Consider the following 17,396-nt stretch of genomic DNA (forward strand, 5'->3'; position numbering starts at 1 on the left):
AGAAAGAAATCCATGAGGTATTTCTGGGTGGGAGATCTGCAGTTTAGGGGAGAAAATTCTTGAATGTAAAGTGTTGTCTATAACCATGAGGGATATATACAAAAAGAAATATGGAAAATAACTACATATTCTGTTGCATAAACCATTTTCCTCAAAACTTAGGGATGGCTTACTATTTAGAGAGTGTCTTTCTCCCTACTTTAACATGGCATATTGTTCTTTTATGGTAGTGAAAAGCTGGCAGAAGTTATAAAACAGTGGTGATTTAAGCCTACTAGGTGTGCCCAATGATTTCAGGGTATCGGGTTTGGACAGTATTTACCTTCCATTTTCTTTCACTGTTAGAAATAACTCTAGGGAAGAAGCTGAACTACAAAGAGCTGAAAAGTAGGAAAGTAGCATCTCTTCTCTGCTTTTTCCAAGGCCCCAAAATAAGGTTTCTCATAGTACGTAAAGTATCTCTTATTGATCTGAAACACCTCATTGCTGTGTTGAACCAATGACTCTCATACAAACACATATCTAGGATTTCTTATTCATCTCATGCCTGAAGAGAAACAGGAACTAAGAAAGTTAATGGATATAACTCTGTGGTCTAGGCTTGAAGGTTTTCAATGACAAAGTATCTGTCTAAAAGATCTCTTACTAGTGTTGATTTTATGAACATTATTGATGAAATAACTTTCAGCAAAGCAACAACGTCATAGAATTTGTGAAATGGCACACCGAGGAGCACAATGAATAAAATCACAGAGGTTGTCTTTATTTTTTTCCATCTGGAAAAAGATGGCTGCTTTAGAGACTGATAGGGCAAATTTATAAAGGGAATGATATCTGCTCTAAATGCGCATAATTGTGTTATTACAGGGCAAAATCTCTTGTCTGTAAAGAGATAAAGATGTTTCAAACATTTTCTGAAAGAAAGGGAATTTATACAAGGCAGGTTTTGTAAGGACAATTTAGCCTTTATTTTTACTTGGTGGATCTTTGCAGTGTTAGGAATACTGAATTCCATGAGATACGACCTTTAGATTACTTTTCCTGTGATCCTCCCTTTCCTTTTTTTGTGTTCTCTCTGGTTGTTACTATTACAACATTTCAGATTATTTATTCTGAGGCGTTTCCATGAGTAGAAAATTTCTTAGAGAAGGATATAGCCAAGATACATACGAGTTTATTTGGTTTGCTTCTGACTGAGAAATGATTTTGACATCCCTTAGGCTATAAACTGTTTTTTTCAGGCTGTAAGAGTCTACACTGTCTTTGCATGGTTAATGACCAGACTCTTTGAATCCCTTATATTTGCCTCAAATCCCTTTTCTAGTTTGTGCTGATAAGGAAGTGCTGTACACGACCTAAGGGTTGCACTAAAACCTTCTACTATAGCATCTAATGTGACAGTGAGCATCTACCAGATCACCTGTTATCTGGGACTGCTAAATTCAGGTCTCAACAGAATCAGTTTAGGAACTCTGTTCAGATTGTTTTCTTGAAGAGTATTTTATGTTTTGTAAGATGTGAATTAAGCACCTACTATTAATATAGATTACAAATGCAATGCAATATTTGGAGTATCTTTCATTTCAAGCTAGTGATTATTTGATCAGTTTTACCATTTTTAAATGAGAAAATCATTCCCCTTTTAAGTTAGCATAAATGTTAATTAAACTTTCTTGCACCAAATTACTTTTCAGAATAATTGAAAATTGCTTGCAGATAGCTGCTTCTGGACATTTCGAAAATATTTCTTTAAGATAAGAGTTAATAGAAAATCACCCTACTCTTTTTTTTCCTATGAAAATAGTAATTTATTTTAAAAATGTATTTCAGTTATTTAGTGTGTTTTGGGGTTGCGTTTTTTTGTTTGTTTGTTTCTACAAAGAACATTTTGGTGGTTTGTACAAAGATTACCATTCTTGTAACCTTTCTCCTTCTCTATATGTATAGTGTATACAGAGAATTTTTTTTTTCATGTTTTTTCATTAAATAGCTTTTGGTATTAACTACATAGCCTCCATATTCTTAAATCATGCACAATACCATATTAAAACTGGAAAATGAAAAATCTACAACAGAGCTTGAAAAATAGGAATAAAATGGGAAAGCACACTTGCATGTACATAAATAAACAAAACAATGAAATGGAAATAACCTACATTTTACTCATCAAATTTAAGTGTAGCATTTTTAAGAATCACAGTCATCAAACCCGACCTTTTCATCTTCTGTAGTAATAGTAAGAATTCCTCCTTTTTTTTTTTCCCCTTTCATCTGTTCCTATCAGAGCCAGGATCAAAAAAGAAGTTGTTACACTTACATGTCAAGAATCATGACATCTGGAGAAAAGCAGAATGCATTATTTCATGGTGAGAGTGTTATACAATAAGACTTGACTGACATTTCACAAAATCTGAGATGCTTTCTGATCGGTTGATTTAATTAAAACAAGATATTCAGTTCTGTGCAGTGCCTGTGCATAATCTATTTTAAGCCTTTGAAACATACAAGTATATAGTGTAAAATGGTATTAGATTGGCTTGAATGACTTGTCATTCTGTTTGCAGATACCTCAAATCAGCTATGCATCTACAGCTCCAGAACTGAGCGATAACACCAGGTATGACTTTTTCTCTCGAGTGGTCCCACCGGACTCCTACCAAGCACAGGCCATGGTTGACATCGTGACGGCCCTTGGGTGGAACTACGTGTCGACGCTGGCTTCCGAAGGCAACTACGGAGAGAGTGGCGTGGAGGCGTTCACCCAGCTCTCCAGGGAAATTGGTGAGTGCATGTTTATCAGGTTTTGTATTTAAAGCTGCCGGGTTTCAGAGCATCACTGAACGCTGCCTAGGTCTACACAGAGTGATCAGAACACCTGCAGGCACGTTACCTGGACTCAAGTGGAGGGGGTTATGGACGATTTTTCTGCTTGCGCATCTGCCAAGGTGACAGTTCTGGCAGTAATTTAAGAACTCTTGAGAGAGGCAAAAGATTTATGTCTCTTGCCCCTTTTGGAAAGGGGGAGCTTTTTGATGAGTTAGGAGCAAAAAGCAACCACCAGCTGAATTACAGCCAGGTTTGAAGAGATGCAATTGATTTAGCTTAGGAAAATCATAATCCAATGAGACGTCATTTTCCTTGTTCCAGCACTGATAAATCTAGGGGTTTTAATTTTGAGGAATTTGAAAAGTAATAAAAAAATCTGTGAAGTACAAAGACATACCCTTATTATTTTTCCTTCGTATAAGGAATGTGCTATATAAATACAGGCATTATTATAAGAAGTATATTTAAGTCCCTTTGATCTGTCCCCCCCGTCCCCTGTTATTTCTGGCCTGAAAAATGGCTGTTTCTCAGGAGCAGTAGGTTTTGGACAGCAAGGACTGAGATGATGAGTAGCAGGTGGTTTGAAAAAGGGTGGAATTGGTCTTTCATTAAGTACAGTGTTAAATGACACAAAATAGTATCCTTTAAAAAAAAAAATATTGCAAACAGCCTTCCTGTCCTTCCTCAGAAAGCCTGGATTAATCTATTTGATTTGACTTTCAGGGCAGGTACATATGAACTTTTGTTCTTTCAAGTCAGCTTGGGTGAGAAAATATGATAAAATCTTCCATTTTCAATAACCGCATGTAAATACAGAGACCATCTCAATCATATAGGAAAGCACATGTGTGTTTCAGGTACTTATGCTTGAACCATAAAGGTTACTGATTACTCATAATTTGGCAGTAAGACAAAAATGCAGCAATTCATGCCAGTAGGGAACCAGTGTATAGAATATGCTCGATCGATTAATTAATAAAAATTCTGTCTCTAGCTTCTAATCAATGCTCTCAGATCCTAGATGTCTTCATGGGAGAATTAAGGCTGACTACAATATAATGGTTTGATCCGGAGTTAGCAAAGGCATGGATAATTCTTCCACAGTTTGTACCAAAAAGAGACGGTTTATCTATTGTGTCAAATACAGAAGCGAATAGATTGGCTGCCCCAGACTTTCACCAAGGAGTTCATTGGCTGAAAATCAGTTTTGCTTGAAACCATCTGCAGCCCAGCTAGTTTGGCTGAGTCCTGAAAGTCGGCAAATAAAGTGCTCAGGACTTTCTTACCATTTCCCATTTCCAGAAATGTAAGAGTTCTTCAGATGGGTGCAATGACAACAGTGATTTCATGATAATCACAATGACCTGAGTTTGTGTCAGTTGGATCTTGATCAGAATAAGAAAAGACCATTGTCATTCATTAAATAATTATTATTAATAGTATTACTTAAATATTAATCCAAAGCAGTTAAAATAATGAATGGGTATCCTAAACATTACAAGATCTGTGTAATACCAGGAAACATAAAAAATAACTTTTGTTTATTGTTTGGGTTTTTTTTCCTTATGACTTTTGTTCTCTACTAGAGGCCTTGATTTTGGCAACCTTTGTGCTTATAGCAACTTACCCACTATTGTGGGTAACAGGGACTTGAATGGTTCTGAAGAAGGAAAGCAGAGGAGAGACAGGAAATTATAAACCAGACAAGTAATTTTTAGTTCCTAGAAAAATGTTGAAATAAATAATCAGGTAAATCATATGTAACCACAGTGACATGATCAATAGCCACTGCAGAATTGTCAAGAACAAATAGTATCAAAGCCATCTAATAATTTTCTTTGACAGGATAACAACTTTATAGCTGGAGAAGAAGCACTTGATGTCATGTCTCTTGAATTTAGTAGTGTTATCTCAGCTGCCACATACAGTATTGTCCTGAGCAGATTTGGGAATTGTGATTTAGGTGAAAATATCATAGACTGGATGCAGACCTATTTAGAAAACTTTGCTCAGAGTAATTAGCAATGGTTTCTGTTTAAAAGGAAGAACGTGTTACATGTTTGGCAGGGGTTTATGCTGGGTTAGGTACTAGCCAATATTTTCATGTTTAGTCCAGACAGACTTGGAATGAAGGATATGCCTGTAAAATCTGGAGATGACTTCAAGATGGGAAGGACTAGGAGTGTATTGGAAGAGATTCTTAGAGTCCAAAACTGGAGATATGATCTGAAAAAATAGCGTGCAATTTAAGAGACAAATGCAAGACATTGTGCTTCAGCAAGAAGGATCTGTACAACAAGGAATACAGAACGACTGGTCAGAAAATACTGTCTCAAAAAATGATCTGAGCATGATAGTAAATTATAACCTGCCTATATTCCTCGTGTTTTACTGGAACATGCAGGTGGGCATACCATCTGTAAAATAATTTGAGTAATCCTCCAATTTGCCTGGTAGTTGTGAAACCTCCTTTTAACTCAGTACAGGTTTTGACCCTCACTTCACAAAGGTGAGAGTCTTGGCAAGCAAGAACAAAGACAATCACAAACCTTGAAAACGTGGTCTGTGAGGAGCGACTGAGCAAGGTGGTTAGGTAGCCTGCAGAAGAGTTGACTAAGAAGGGAAGGTGATGGAAAATAATGTTTTCAAATAGACAGATGGCTTTTACAGAAAGGTAGAGGACCCCTTGTTCATCCAAATACAGTGCATGTGAACAGAAGTAATGGAATTAATCTCTAGCATGATTCCATTTAGATTTGAAGAAAGCCCCTTTTAATGGTTAAGACATTAAAGCATTAGTCTAGCTTGCTTGGGGACATTTTGGAGCCTCCATTGCTGAGGATCTGGGAGAATGCATTGGACAAACACCTGCCCAGGGGTTATATAAGTGTACTTAGTTCTTCCTTGGGGCTGGGAGGTGGATTGAATGATTTCTTAATGTCCCTTTGAACCTAATTCTATTGTCCACTGTCCTCATATTTTTTACCTGAACCATAGGGCTGGAAACACTTTTAAAATGGAAAGTTCAAATAGCATCTAATTATGAGGTCTGAGACTACAGAGTTTACATAGATTTATAGAAATCATCACATAGTGTGAGACTGCACACAAACCAGCAAAATTTACCAGCACTATGTTAATAAACTGTGTGTTAAGAGAACCTAATCAGGTTCCCCCTGTGCTGCTGGCATACAAATGCATAGGACAGCTTAACTCCTTTCTGAGTACTTTACATCCTGTTTAAGATAAGATGCCAACAACTGGAAGCTAAATGAATGTGAAGGTAAGCATAATGGAAAGCAATACATTTGAGGAAAGGATGTGAAAGAAATTGATACATTCATTTCTGAAAAACGTTCAGTGGCTGAGAGGACGTGTGAGAAGTTTTGAAAATATAAATAGGAAAGCTTGGGGGTTTTTGGTCTTGGTTTTTTTTTGTTTTTGTGGGTTTTTTTTAAGTTTTCTCCAGTCACTTAAGAACTAAGAAGGGGTAGGTTTTTAAATATTTTTAAAATAGAGATTAATTTCATGTACTTATAATTTCAGGTACTTATTTGTTGTGAGCTTTACTCTTTGCCTCTAATTTCCAGTTTGATTGGTCCTCTGTTCAACTTCTATTTCTTGATTAGTAACAGAAGCAGAAAAGAAAGAACAGGCTCCCAAATGAAATGTGGAATACTGAAAAGGTCAAAGTGGTGCCACCCTGACATGTCACAGAATATATTACATATCAAAATCCGCGCTAATTTTAATGACAAAGATCCTGTCTGGGACAAAGCGTAGCTGGAAGTTAAATATTTTACATGACAATGATTGTAAGGAGAATAGGGAATGGGACTTATTCCAACGCATTCTTCCATGCATTATTGTTTGAAAACAATGATTAAATTTATAGTATTTTCTACTCCCATTACAAAGTTAATCAATGATATCACTATAAGCATTTTGGCATCGTGATCAAATCTTTTTTGGTACATTGGCTAAAGGAATGAATTCATACAAAATGATAATGGTTAGGAGTTTAAGCATTAAATTGAGTGAGACTTGATTCAATGAGAGAAACTAAAAAGGGGAAAAGAAGAAAGCACATTTTACCAAGTCCTCATTACACTGTCATGCTGAATACTGCTCTTCTATTTACTATGCTGTTAATGATGTTTGACAAAATAAATGTTGGAAAGTCTCTAATCAGTCTTCTTTTAATGGTTCATTCCCTCTGCTATTAGATACTATCAGAGAGAAAATCATGGGATCCTTTTCACTTTTTTACAGAATACAAAAACATTTGGTTCAGAAAAATCTCTTTGGGGTCAGAGTACTTGCTCAGTTAGTGCAATGTTTGTACTGGAAAATGTTACAAATCCACAAACAGTATGTGAAATGCTATGTGACAGATTTTATGCCCACTAGTGGTCAACGAAAACTTGGCACAAACGCTGACGGGTCCTGGCAGTGAAACACTTATGAAACTATCAGAAGAGGAGGTGAAAATGATAAAGGCAGGGAACTGTAGGTGATCATTAAGAATAGGTGAGAATCTTTAACATTGATTGCCCCTTTTTTTCCTTATAAGTCAGTTTTGCATGTCTTGCCAGAGGTGTAAAGAAGACAGCAAAGAGGATTTAGGACCAGACCTTTGAGCCCAAATGACATCACTTCATAGCAGCTTTACCCTGGAAGAGAACGGTGTACTTAATATCAGCGTGTACCCTTGAATGCTTGTTTTTAGGCACAGGGTTTTGTAGTTTTACCTACTCCCTTTATCCTGGTATATTGCAGTTAATAGCGTTTTTCTGAGAAGGGACCACAGTTACTTTTATGATCCTTCATAATATTTTACCATTGCAGTCACACTGATAACTATATACCTAATTATAATGAATACATATATTGAATGAATGCTACAGTAGGTTTATTTAAACTGCTTCAGACTGCAACATAGCTAGCTATATTTTGTTTACATAGAGAATGGTCTGTGACATTTCTTTGACATAGTTCTTAGGTCATCTTTGTCTCTTGTCAGTTTTTTGTGTGTCTGCAGTTGCATGATGCATCTCTGCTTTTCTCCGAATCATTGGAGATGATTCTTGCCTTTAATATCTTTTGGACTTCTAAGGCTTTCAGTGGATAAAGTGAATATTTAGTGGGAAGTGGGGAGTGAGGGTTGAGCAGGAAAATAAAACTTAAGGGTGTGTAACCTTTCCTCTCCACTTAGATTATTCATTGATAATCTAGAAATAAATAAGATGGACTGCTGTTAAGATTAATTCACATTTCCTGCAGTAATCTTTGTATATCTTTGATACAAAGATAAAGCTTTTTATATCTTAAGTAAGCTGATAAATAGACTTTATATTTTTGTCCCCCCTCAGATGTTATTTAATAGAAGATTAAAAAATCTTGCAACATGAAGACTGAAGAAATCCAATACATGAAATGTAACCTTTTTCCCTGAGATATTTCTGCTTTAAAGACTGGTTTCAAGCTTAAAAAATTAATTTTTACATCTAATAATATTCTAACATACCCTCACAAAGAGGAAACAATTTAATTCAATTTTAAGTTTTACTTTTATATTTATGCAGCTGAACTGTATTGATAACACTGTATTTCAAGCTGCAAGCTGTAATTAATAATAACACTATATAATTGGCTACAGGAGCTTCAAAGTAATGTTTGAAAAATTGCAAAATCAGATGGTAGGTGTATTAATATTGCAAAAGCTTGAAAATTATTCCAGCAGTTTTTAATATTTGTACCAATTAATACCTGAAAAAGAACAGTGTAATTTTTAGTGATTTATAATGAAGGACCATGTTAATTTCTCTCAGTGGTGCTAATCAATATGATGTTCTTCAGCTTTAATTATATGGGGTTTTTTCCTCTATAGTTTTAGGGAGGTGTCTCAGAGCAGTAAGCATACTTTCCTGGTATGCTCTCTGACACTTCAGTGATTGTTGGAAGAGGGACTTCTTTATCTCTAATAGCTCTTGAGGGGTTTCTTCTTCAGTCAATTAGTTGAGGCACTTTTTAAACCTCCTGTAGAAAGCTCACTAGCTACAGTGGAGGGAGAAAAAAAAAAAAGAGCAGAAAGATTCTGTAGCACTGGGTTTTGTACCTGCCCCAAAGAGTATGTACCATACAGTGGACTGTATTGACAAAGTCACATAACCAACCTTACTTCCTCACCCAGCACAGATTCACAGATAAGCTTGAAAGAGTGGCATTCTGTTCTGATTTCTTATTCTTGTGGCCAGTTCCAGCAATAATGTCCCTCATAGGGGTGGTTTTAAGGTACTATGACAAAAAATGCCAGAAACAAAGAAGCCTAAGTAATTTACAGTCAATATTTTTTCATGGATTGTCTAAGCAATGTTCAAACCACCATTACATTTTCATACTTCCGGAGTGAACTAAGTACTTAGGAGAGTTGGCAAAGGGGGTCCCAAGGAGGCTTCAGTCTGGAGCTAGGGACAGATACCGTCCCTATGCTACAAGGCATATGCTTGTACGCTGAAGACTTCATCTTGTTCCCCTACTTGTACAAATCATTTTTATTCCACAGGAGACAATTTGCAATTTGATTCTGGAAAGAAGTCCTGGGCAAGAAATAGGGGCTTGTGTATGTCCTTGTACCTGAAAGAAGTCAGTGAATACTTCCCTGAATCTCATGGGGTTTAGCAAACGGTGAATTGCACAGGAAGATTGTCCCTGAGGCTGCCAACAAGGCTTGGAGTAGGAAAACCTCACACTTTCCGGTTTTGCCCACTGATATTTATTGTCTCATGTCAGCTGGGGTGTGAACTGTGGTTAAGACTGAGTTCATTAGCTATTTTTATATGGTACAGTTACCAAATAGCTGCGATATTTAATCTCTTTGGAGTCTGAAGCTGATTTAATTTTGCTTATAGCAGTCAGCTATTGGAGACCTGAGACAAATCAGCTCCTCAGAGCAAGGGCCAATATGTTTCCTCAGTGATGCCTACTGTGGTGAATTTAAAACATTTAGAAAACTCTGAAAAATAAATGTTAAAAGCTCAATATAATATGGAGGATCTCTGCACCTCTGTGTGTATACTCACGTATTTAACTTACTCCTGTAAGTACTATAGAAGTCATTAGAGTATATGACTTTTTTTTTCTTTTTACTTCATGTGAACACCAGATATTTGCATTGGTTGTGAGCACAAATTCAAAAAATATTAAAAATGTCCAGGAAACAAAGTTTTATTTTGGCAGTGCTTTTAGTGCAATGGCTCATTTGTAGAACCTTATAACTTAGTAATGATATCTAGTTCAAGATTTTTAAATGTAAAAATACAAACAAAATTATAAATGTGTTGATGCTAATTTTAAGAAAGAAGTCTTATTAGATTAAAAGCATACTTTTGTTGAAATATAGTGTGTGGTGTTCATAATGAATATGCATTTTCATGAAGTGGTTTTTCAAATGCAGAGCTCTGCAGCAGTGGTTGAGGATTACAAGTTTCAGTGTCTATAAACTGAAGTCAGTAGTTTAAGGGAAACCATTTCAAATAAGATGTAAGGTGTACTTTTTAATATTAGATGTGAATAAGCATTTAAAAAATACTAAGGCATACTGGTATATTTATTTGAGGTTTAAATCATTAAGAGAAATCTTTCTAAAACGAAGTTCACTACAAAATGTTGGGCCAAATTTAGAAATCACTGCTTAAACTGTAGTCTATACTATGCTTGAGACATCTATGATTATAAGTGTGCTTTCTGGACTTATAAATTGTTATTAAAATTTCTGAAATAAAAGGTAGGATAAATATATAGGTATTAATGTACTATCAGATCATTGCAATGACAGAAATGAAATTTGTCAAGTGCTGCTGCTCTGTGTATTAGCATGCATTACTGTTGAGCCTGTAGCTTCTCTTAGATTCTGTGACTCTTTTTTGCTGGAAGGAGTCCCAGAGCAAGTAATTCACACATAATGAAAAAACTCCTGTGAAAGCAAACTTAGGAAACGTCTGAATCAAAATGCCATTCCAGTTGTTTATGACCAAATTTCACACAATCCCATTAACAGGAAGTGGATTTTAAAAGAGTTAATCCCAGTGGATATTCTTGTTGTAAGTGAAAGTCTTTGTAAAGGGGATACTAGAAGGGAAAGCATCAAGGACACGCAATATGATTTGCAGTCTGAATAAAGCAGCCCACGTTTGGTTTTTGCATTATGATTTTGCTGTGGTGCAAACCAGGAGAACTACGGGAAATACTTTGACAGCTTATTTTCCATGGTGGCTGTGCTTAACTTGTTTAAAAAAAAAAAAAAAAAAAAAATCTGTCAATAATAAGTCCCAGAAGCTTCACAGGTTCTGCAATGAGTGAGATTTTTTTTCCTCCTTTCTCAGGAACTAAGAGTTCCTTTGTCTTTTTTTTTTTTTTTATACTTCTGTTATTGTCACTTATGCAAAAAGCTTGTTTTCACACAGAATTCAGCATGGCACCTTTTGTGTTGCAGTGGTGTGAATGGTTGTTGTGAGTCCACCTTGAATCAGGGATTGAATATGCAGACCATGGCATAGCCTTGATCAGAGTTTGTGTGAGTGAACTTTGCCAACATAACATTTAATGGTTTTGCTTTCCCAGAGTGTACAGACTTTTGTAAGGAAAGCCTCTATTTAAGGGCACTATCCAAGAAAAGTGACAGGAAGGAATATGGTGACATGGGCTTGGGATGTAGTTACATGTTCTTTTTTGTTAACATGTCAAAGGGTTCACAGTATTTGAATTGTAATCTTGGTTGTGCTTCACTGGGCTAGAGTCAGTAGTCTCATTCACATTAAGAAGTTACACCTGGTAAAGAGAAGTTCCTGGCTCTTGAGTTTGCTGAGAAAATTGCATTTTTCTGTCTGTCTTTCTGTCTTCAAATGGTTTCTAGTAGTTTTAAACTTTTAGCAATTTTGCAGCTTTGCTTTCTACCTGGAGAACTGCACCTCTTAAAAATCACACGTGAGAAATGCCTCATGACTGAATATTAGCAATATACTCTTAGTATCTGTTCTTTCATGAGCTGTGGCTGCAGTTTAATCAATGAAGCAGTAGAACTGTCAGACTGAGTCAGACACTGCCGGTCAATATCTTGTCTCTAGTGGTGGCCTCAGTTGAATGGAAGAGAAAGAAACCAAAATCTAACTTAACAGTCAGTGGCAGAACTACCTATCCGAGGAGTGTTCTGTAACCCCAGGTATTTAGTGGTTGATGCTGAGATTTCCTGAAGCATGAAAAGTTATATCCATTATAATTTATTCTTGTTATCATTTTAACCTCACTCATTGAATGTCCTCTTGTTTTGATGCTACAAATGGTATGCAGGAGAATCCAGTTAACCTCCTCCATAGCATGCTTTCTTACTTATCTTAACTGTGGGTTAGAAGATATGAAGTAATTGCAGTTTAATAGTTTTTGTTGTCAGTTCCTGGATCCCTTATTTCATTTATATCTCTGTTAAGCTGTGTAGCCATGACTGAACACTCCAACTAAAACCTTACTATTGATTTATATAGTGTCATTGTAATCTCATTTTTATTCTCAGACCCATTCTTTATGCACCCTGACAAATTGTAAGCTTTTTCTGTTGGCTGCTGGGTATCAAGAAAATTATTTCCAAAAGCTACCTGTTCTGACACTCAAGGTTTATTAAAAAATGGCTACAGCTGATTTAGAACTCAGTGATGTGTATGAACAATTCCAGGTATTCCTGCCAGTCTGTGCTCCCTTACATTTGTCAATAGTCAATATTTGTCTATGATATACTTGTTTATCTAGCTTTGTGAATACCCTGTCTCCTCTCTCTGCTCTTGTTTATTTCAAATAATTTTATACCATCTTCAAATTTTGCAGTCTTTCTGCTCAATATTCTCTTGATCCCTTTTTGAAGAGCATTTTGTTATACAAACAAAGTCCTAGTAGGCAGTTCTAGAGTACATGTTTGTTAGCCTTTTCCAGTGCTGAATTTTGACTGTTTCTCTTCATTGTGTTTGATCCTTAGGGGTCCCTTCCTTCTCCCCACCCCCCAATTTCTGCCTACTGACCCAAGTTCCTAAAGTCTTTCTTCTAAAAACTCTATTATGAACTTTAATATTCCATATGCAAGGCTGATATATCTGTTTTGGTAGTAACTACTGTTAGTTTCTATATAACTACCAATAATAACAGAATGCAGAGAGATTTGAATTTACCTTATAAATGTATCTTGTATAACTATATGGGCATCCTGTATGCATTTATTCTTCAAGGTGCTTTAAACTCATACATTTCCCTATTACATAGGATCATACCGTCTGTTAATGAGCCAATAGTGCTGTGGTAGTTTGAGGGTGAAGGTTAGCAACTTCCAACATGTGCTAAGTTGAATTCTTGTAATCATCCAACTGTATGTGAAGTCGCTGACTCAGTTACATAGAAAGCCCATGTAACAGGGAACTAAAGTCTTTCAAGTATTAGATTAGCCCTAAATGAAACTTGGAATTTCTCTTTCTTTAGAACTTTCGACAACTGATCATTTCATCACAAATTGAGACAGAGGGAAATTGCATTACATTTTTTGTACAAACTTCTTCATTACAGTTCAGCTGAAGCATGTTTTGTTCAGATTTCAGTATAATTTTATTTTTAAAAAGCTGTAAAATGAAACAGAAAATGACTGTTTCATGTGATGGCTTTGCAGTTATGTCTTCTGATATTAAAAAGAAAAAATGAACAAATAGAACTGAAACTTTGTTTTCACGAATTTCATCAATTTTGGCAAAATGGTTATATCTACCAGAAAAAAATAATCATAAAGATTAATGCTAGCCAAGAATCATCTTTCATTCCTCCCTTAGGCCAAATTCTGTTAATAAACAGTGTATGTACATGGTATATGGTCTACTTTCTTGGGCAGTTCTACTGACATCTAGGAAGCTGTTAAAGCAGACAGTGGTTTTGGGTTTTTTTGTTTGTTTGTTTTGTTTTTTTCTGAAGGGAAAGCAAAGCAAGAAAATAACTATTCATCATTCTGTATATTTACATAATATTGTATGTGACTTTATGCACATTATGTTATGTACTGTGCTGTAACATATATGACTATATCCTCAGTAGTAGGATATATACATAGCCAAGTCTTCTCAGTCTGTTATAGCTTCATGGCAGATGTTTCAAGATTGAAAAGACTTACTAGGACTTACCAAACTTAGCATTATGATTGGTTTTCTGGGATTTTTTGGGGAATCTGAGATAAAAAAGGATAGTGTAAATAAAAACAAAACCAAACCATGGCCTACTAAAGAGATGTCTGCTATCATTCTTCCTTTATATTACAGTAAATCCCAGGGTGTTCTGGGCCTTACCATTCAGATCTTCACTTCTCGTTTTATTTCTTTATGACTTCCCCTACTTGTTCTAATCTTTCCTAGCCCCAAACCCCAATACAGAAATATTCAGGGCCTGCATGAGAAACAAGAGCTTGCAGTTGTCACTGACTGCTATTTTTAATACATTGTGCTAATACAAGACACTTGAGCTTTGCTTATCTGCATGATGTAGAGGAGTTGAATGAGTTGAATGTTACAACGATGACAATATTCTTGCAAGATTACAAGCTAAGAATGTCTGATTGTAAATGTCAAAGCGACATTCTTGTCTTCATTTTATTTATTTTCTTTCTTGTGTTGAAGGGCAGGGGGCCATATTGTGCTCTGAGTCACAGTAAGCACATGTCTGCTATTAAACTTGCAGTGGGGTAGCTCAGCAGTAACAGCTCTCTCTTGGGTGCTTGCATGAGTCTGCATACGTTCAGACAGGGGTAACCCTTTTAATCAGCTACAAGTCACTCCTTCAATTCTGTTACATAATGAACTGCCCACAGAGCTCCAAATAATTTTGTTCAAAGAATAGAATATTTCAAAGAATTACTATTACTCATTCCAGAAAAAAACAGGCATATGTATATGCTTCACTAATAGTTGGAAAGACTCCTAAGTCGATTTATTTTTTTTAAAATGCATGATTTTTATGCAAATTACAAGCTGTGATACCACCACTTTACATTGGGATGGCAGAAATATGCATATTGTGAAACCTTACAGATAATAAAAAAGATATATTTTTTTCTCTTACTAGAAAACAAACTGTTTCATAGGTCAGAACTCTGTCGTTTCAAGGACTTTCTGTGATGGAAATAGTATTGCTTGTTCCTCTACTTTTTACCATTTCTTCAATATAGAATGATTAGTGGCTTTTCATCACTTTTTAGAAGAAACTGAAATAGAACTAATTGTTTTAAATGCTGAAATTCTAACAAAAATGCCAGTCTCTTTCTTTAACATTGTTAATTAAAGCAGGAGGTTTTGACTAGATGATTAATCAAGAGAATGAGTTACAAAACAATACCCTTGAGTAGCAGAGGTGTCATGCAGATAAATCCCTACGTGCTGCTGTGGCTGTATGCGTCCAGAAAACTTTCTGCCATGTACATACTGAGCGTACTATACAACGATATACCGAAGTGCAGAATACCCTTCATGTGCCTTCATAAGTCAGCTTCTCCTTGGGCTGCTTGCCAAAATGCTGTGATTGGTCATAGAGGGAGGAAGAAGATTTCAAAACCCGTGCAAACATAGGAACAAGGCAGTTGTACATTTCCAAACTGAGAACTGAGTCCACTGAAGTGCATGCACCTATGGAATTTGTAAATGTTTGGGGAGGGAGGGGCTAAGAAAAACAAAACTATCCCAAAACTTCAATGGTTCCTGCAAACATTTATGCTGGTAATGTTTAATTACCATTAAATGATCTATGACATTTGCAGGATGTCATTAATCCCATTGATGTAGATGCTTTCTAAATTAAGAACAACTATACCTGTTCTTAGGAGTATCAGGTCAAAATCTGTTTTCTTTCAAAAATAGGAATAAAAAGTCTGAACTAAAATTGCAGTCAAGTTGTTTATTTTTGTAGGCATTCCTATTTTCCTCTTTACCTCTTTTCCTTAATTTTGAGGGGGGTGGTGGTGTCTTTGTAGTGTTTTCCGCATGGCCTACTCCCTTTAAAACAGCATGCAGATCCCAGATCATCTAAGAGAGTCTGTAATCTTTGAGAGAATTATATCTTATTGAATTTTACCAGTGCTACCTGGGAGGCAGAGAAACCCATAGTGGCAGCTTTCTTAGAAAGGCCCCAGAAGGATGATAGAGAATGGTATTGTGCAGTCCCAGGAAATAAACAACCTCCATTTTATTAAAGTTTAGGCTGAGGTTTGGCATGAGTACCATGAAAGCCTGCTTTCATGGTAGAATGAGGGGCCATATAACTCAACAGAGCCTGCCCAGTTCTTCAGTGCTGTCCCTGTTGCATATAATAACTTTTTAGAATTTCCCATGGATGACGGGAATAAAGCACAAATCCATAAACCAGAGACCCTCTTCACTACTATGTTCAGATACTAGCCAGGAGAGGGCAGTACTTTTATGTAGGCTCTAGCAGGTGTATTGTAATATATTTTGCTAGCATATTGGATTTGCTGTGAGATGCATTACAACATTTGCTAGGGCCAGTAAATTGAGTGATATGATTATAAGTATTTTACCCAACATGTTAATGCACTTAATGAAGTGCAGATAATCTCACTGCTCAATTTATAAGAATTGTCAAACCTCGTAATTACTTCCATTATATTGTAGTATTTTATGGATCAAATCCTTTCAGAGCTTATTCAGGAGGTAGAAATATTATTTAATTTCAGTTAAATTATTTTAATTGGTTAATGTTTTTAATTTTTTTCCAGAGTCATTTGTTTTGCAAAGTACAGTGTCCCTTTCACAGAATTGAGATGTTGAAGCCAACCTGAAGAGATTCTTTCTGTTGCTAAAACATGGAAAATATGTGATTTTTTTTCTTTTTCCTCCAGTTAAGTGCAAAGAATTTGCTTTAAAAATAAAAAGTAACCTACAGAATGGTATTGGTGGCACAAGTTTTTACAGACTTAGTTATGGATCTCTTATTGAAGTTAATGGGCATTTCATGATTAAATCCCTTCTTTGTTTTGATATTTTAGTTAATCAGGTGTACATGAGTTAACAGTGATGTCTATACAGAGGCTGTTAAAGTCATGGGACTCTGAAGATGACTTTCTTCCCATGTGCACCTTGGTAGAGTCTGAGCACTGTGTGTGTGGGGGAGGATTTCAAGTGATGGCAAGTGTTCAGTTCAGATGTAGAATGACTTCCTAATTAGAGAGTAATGGTAATGGCCAGTTTTCCACAGTAATGTCCATGAAATTATAAGGTTCATTAACTAAAGTCAGTTTAACCGGAGTTCTCAGCTTTCTTTGTCTTTCTGTGAGAAACTATTACAAAGGAGAGAGTTTTCTGAAAGAAGGACATTTGGATGTGTTCAGAAAATGTGTTAGTGATGGAAGAGCCTCAGTTCCCATATGTGCACTTGCCACAGGCATTGCAAGCTTGTGACAAGCCCCTCTGGGCTACCTGCACCTCAGGTGCTTCTCAGGAGGAGCCGTGAAAGGCATTCAAGGACTTCTGTGGTGGGTAGAGAGC

At 36.1% G+C, this 17,396-nt stretch overlaps 1 protein-coding gene across 1 annotated transcript in view; it reads left to right on the plus strand.

Annotated features, from left to right (window-relative positions):
- Window positions 1-17,396, plus strand: part of GRM8 (glutamate metabotropic receptor 8) — a 349,904-nt gene that overhangs the window by 57,652 nt on the left and 274,856 nt on the right. The window contains exon 2 of the mRNA XM_075024972.1: window positions 2,565-2,781. Coding sequence (XP_074881073.1) covers window positions 2,565-2,781 — 217 coding nt within the window. The remainder of the gene's footprint in view (window positions 1-2,564; window positions 2,782-17,396) is intronic.

This window comes from Buteo buteo, chromosome 4 (assembly GCF_964188355.1).
Source record: "Buteo buteo chromosome 4, bButBut1.hap1.1, whole genome shotgun sequence".
In the NCBI taxonomy this organism is placed as follows: domain Eukaryota; kingdom Metazoa; phylum Chordata; class Aves; order Accipitriformes; family Accipitridae; genus Buteo; species Buteo buteo.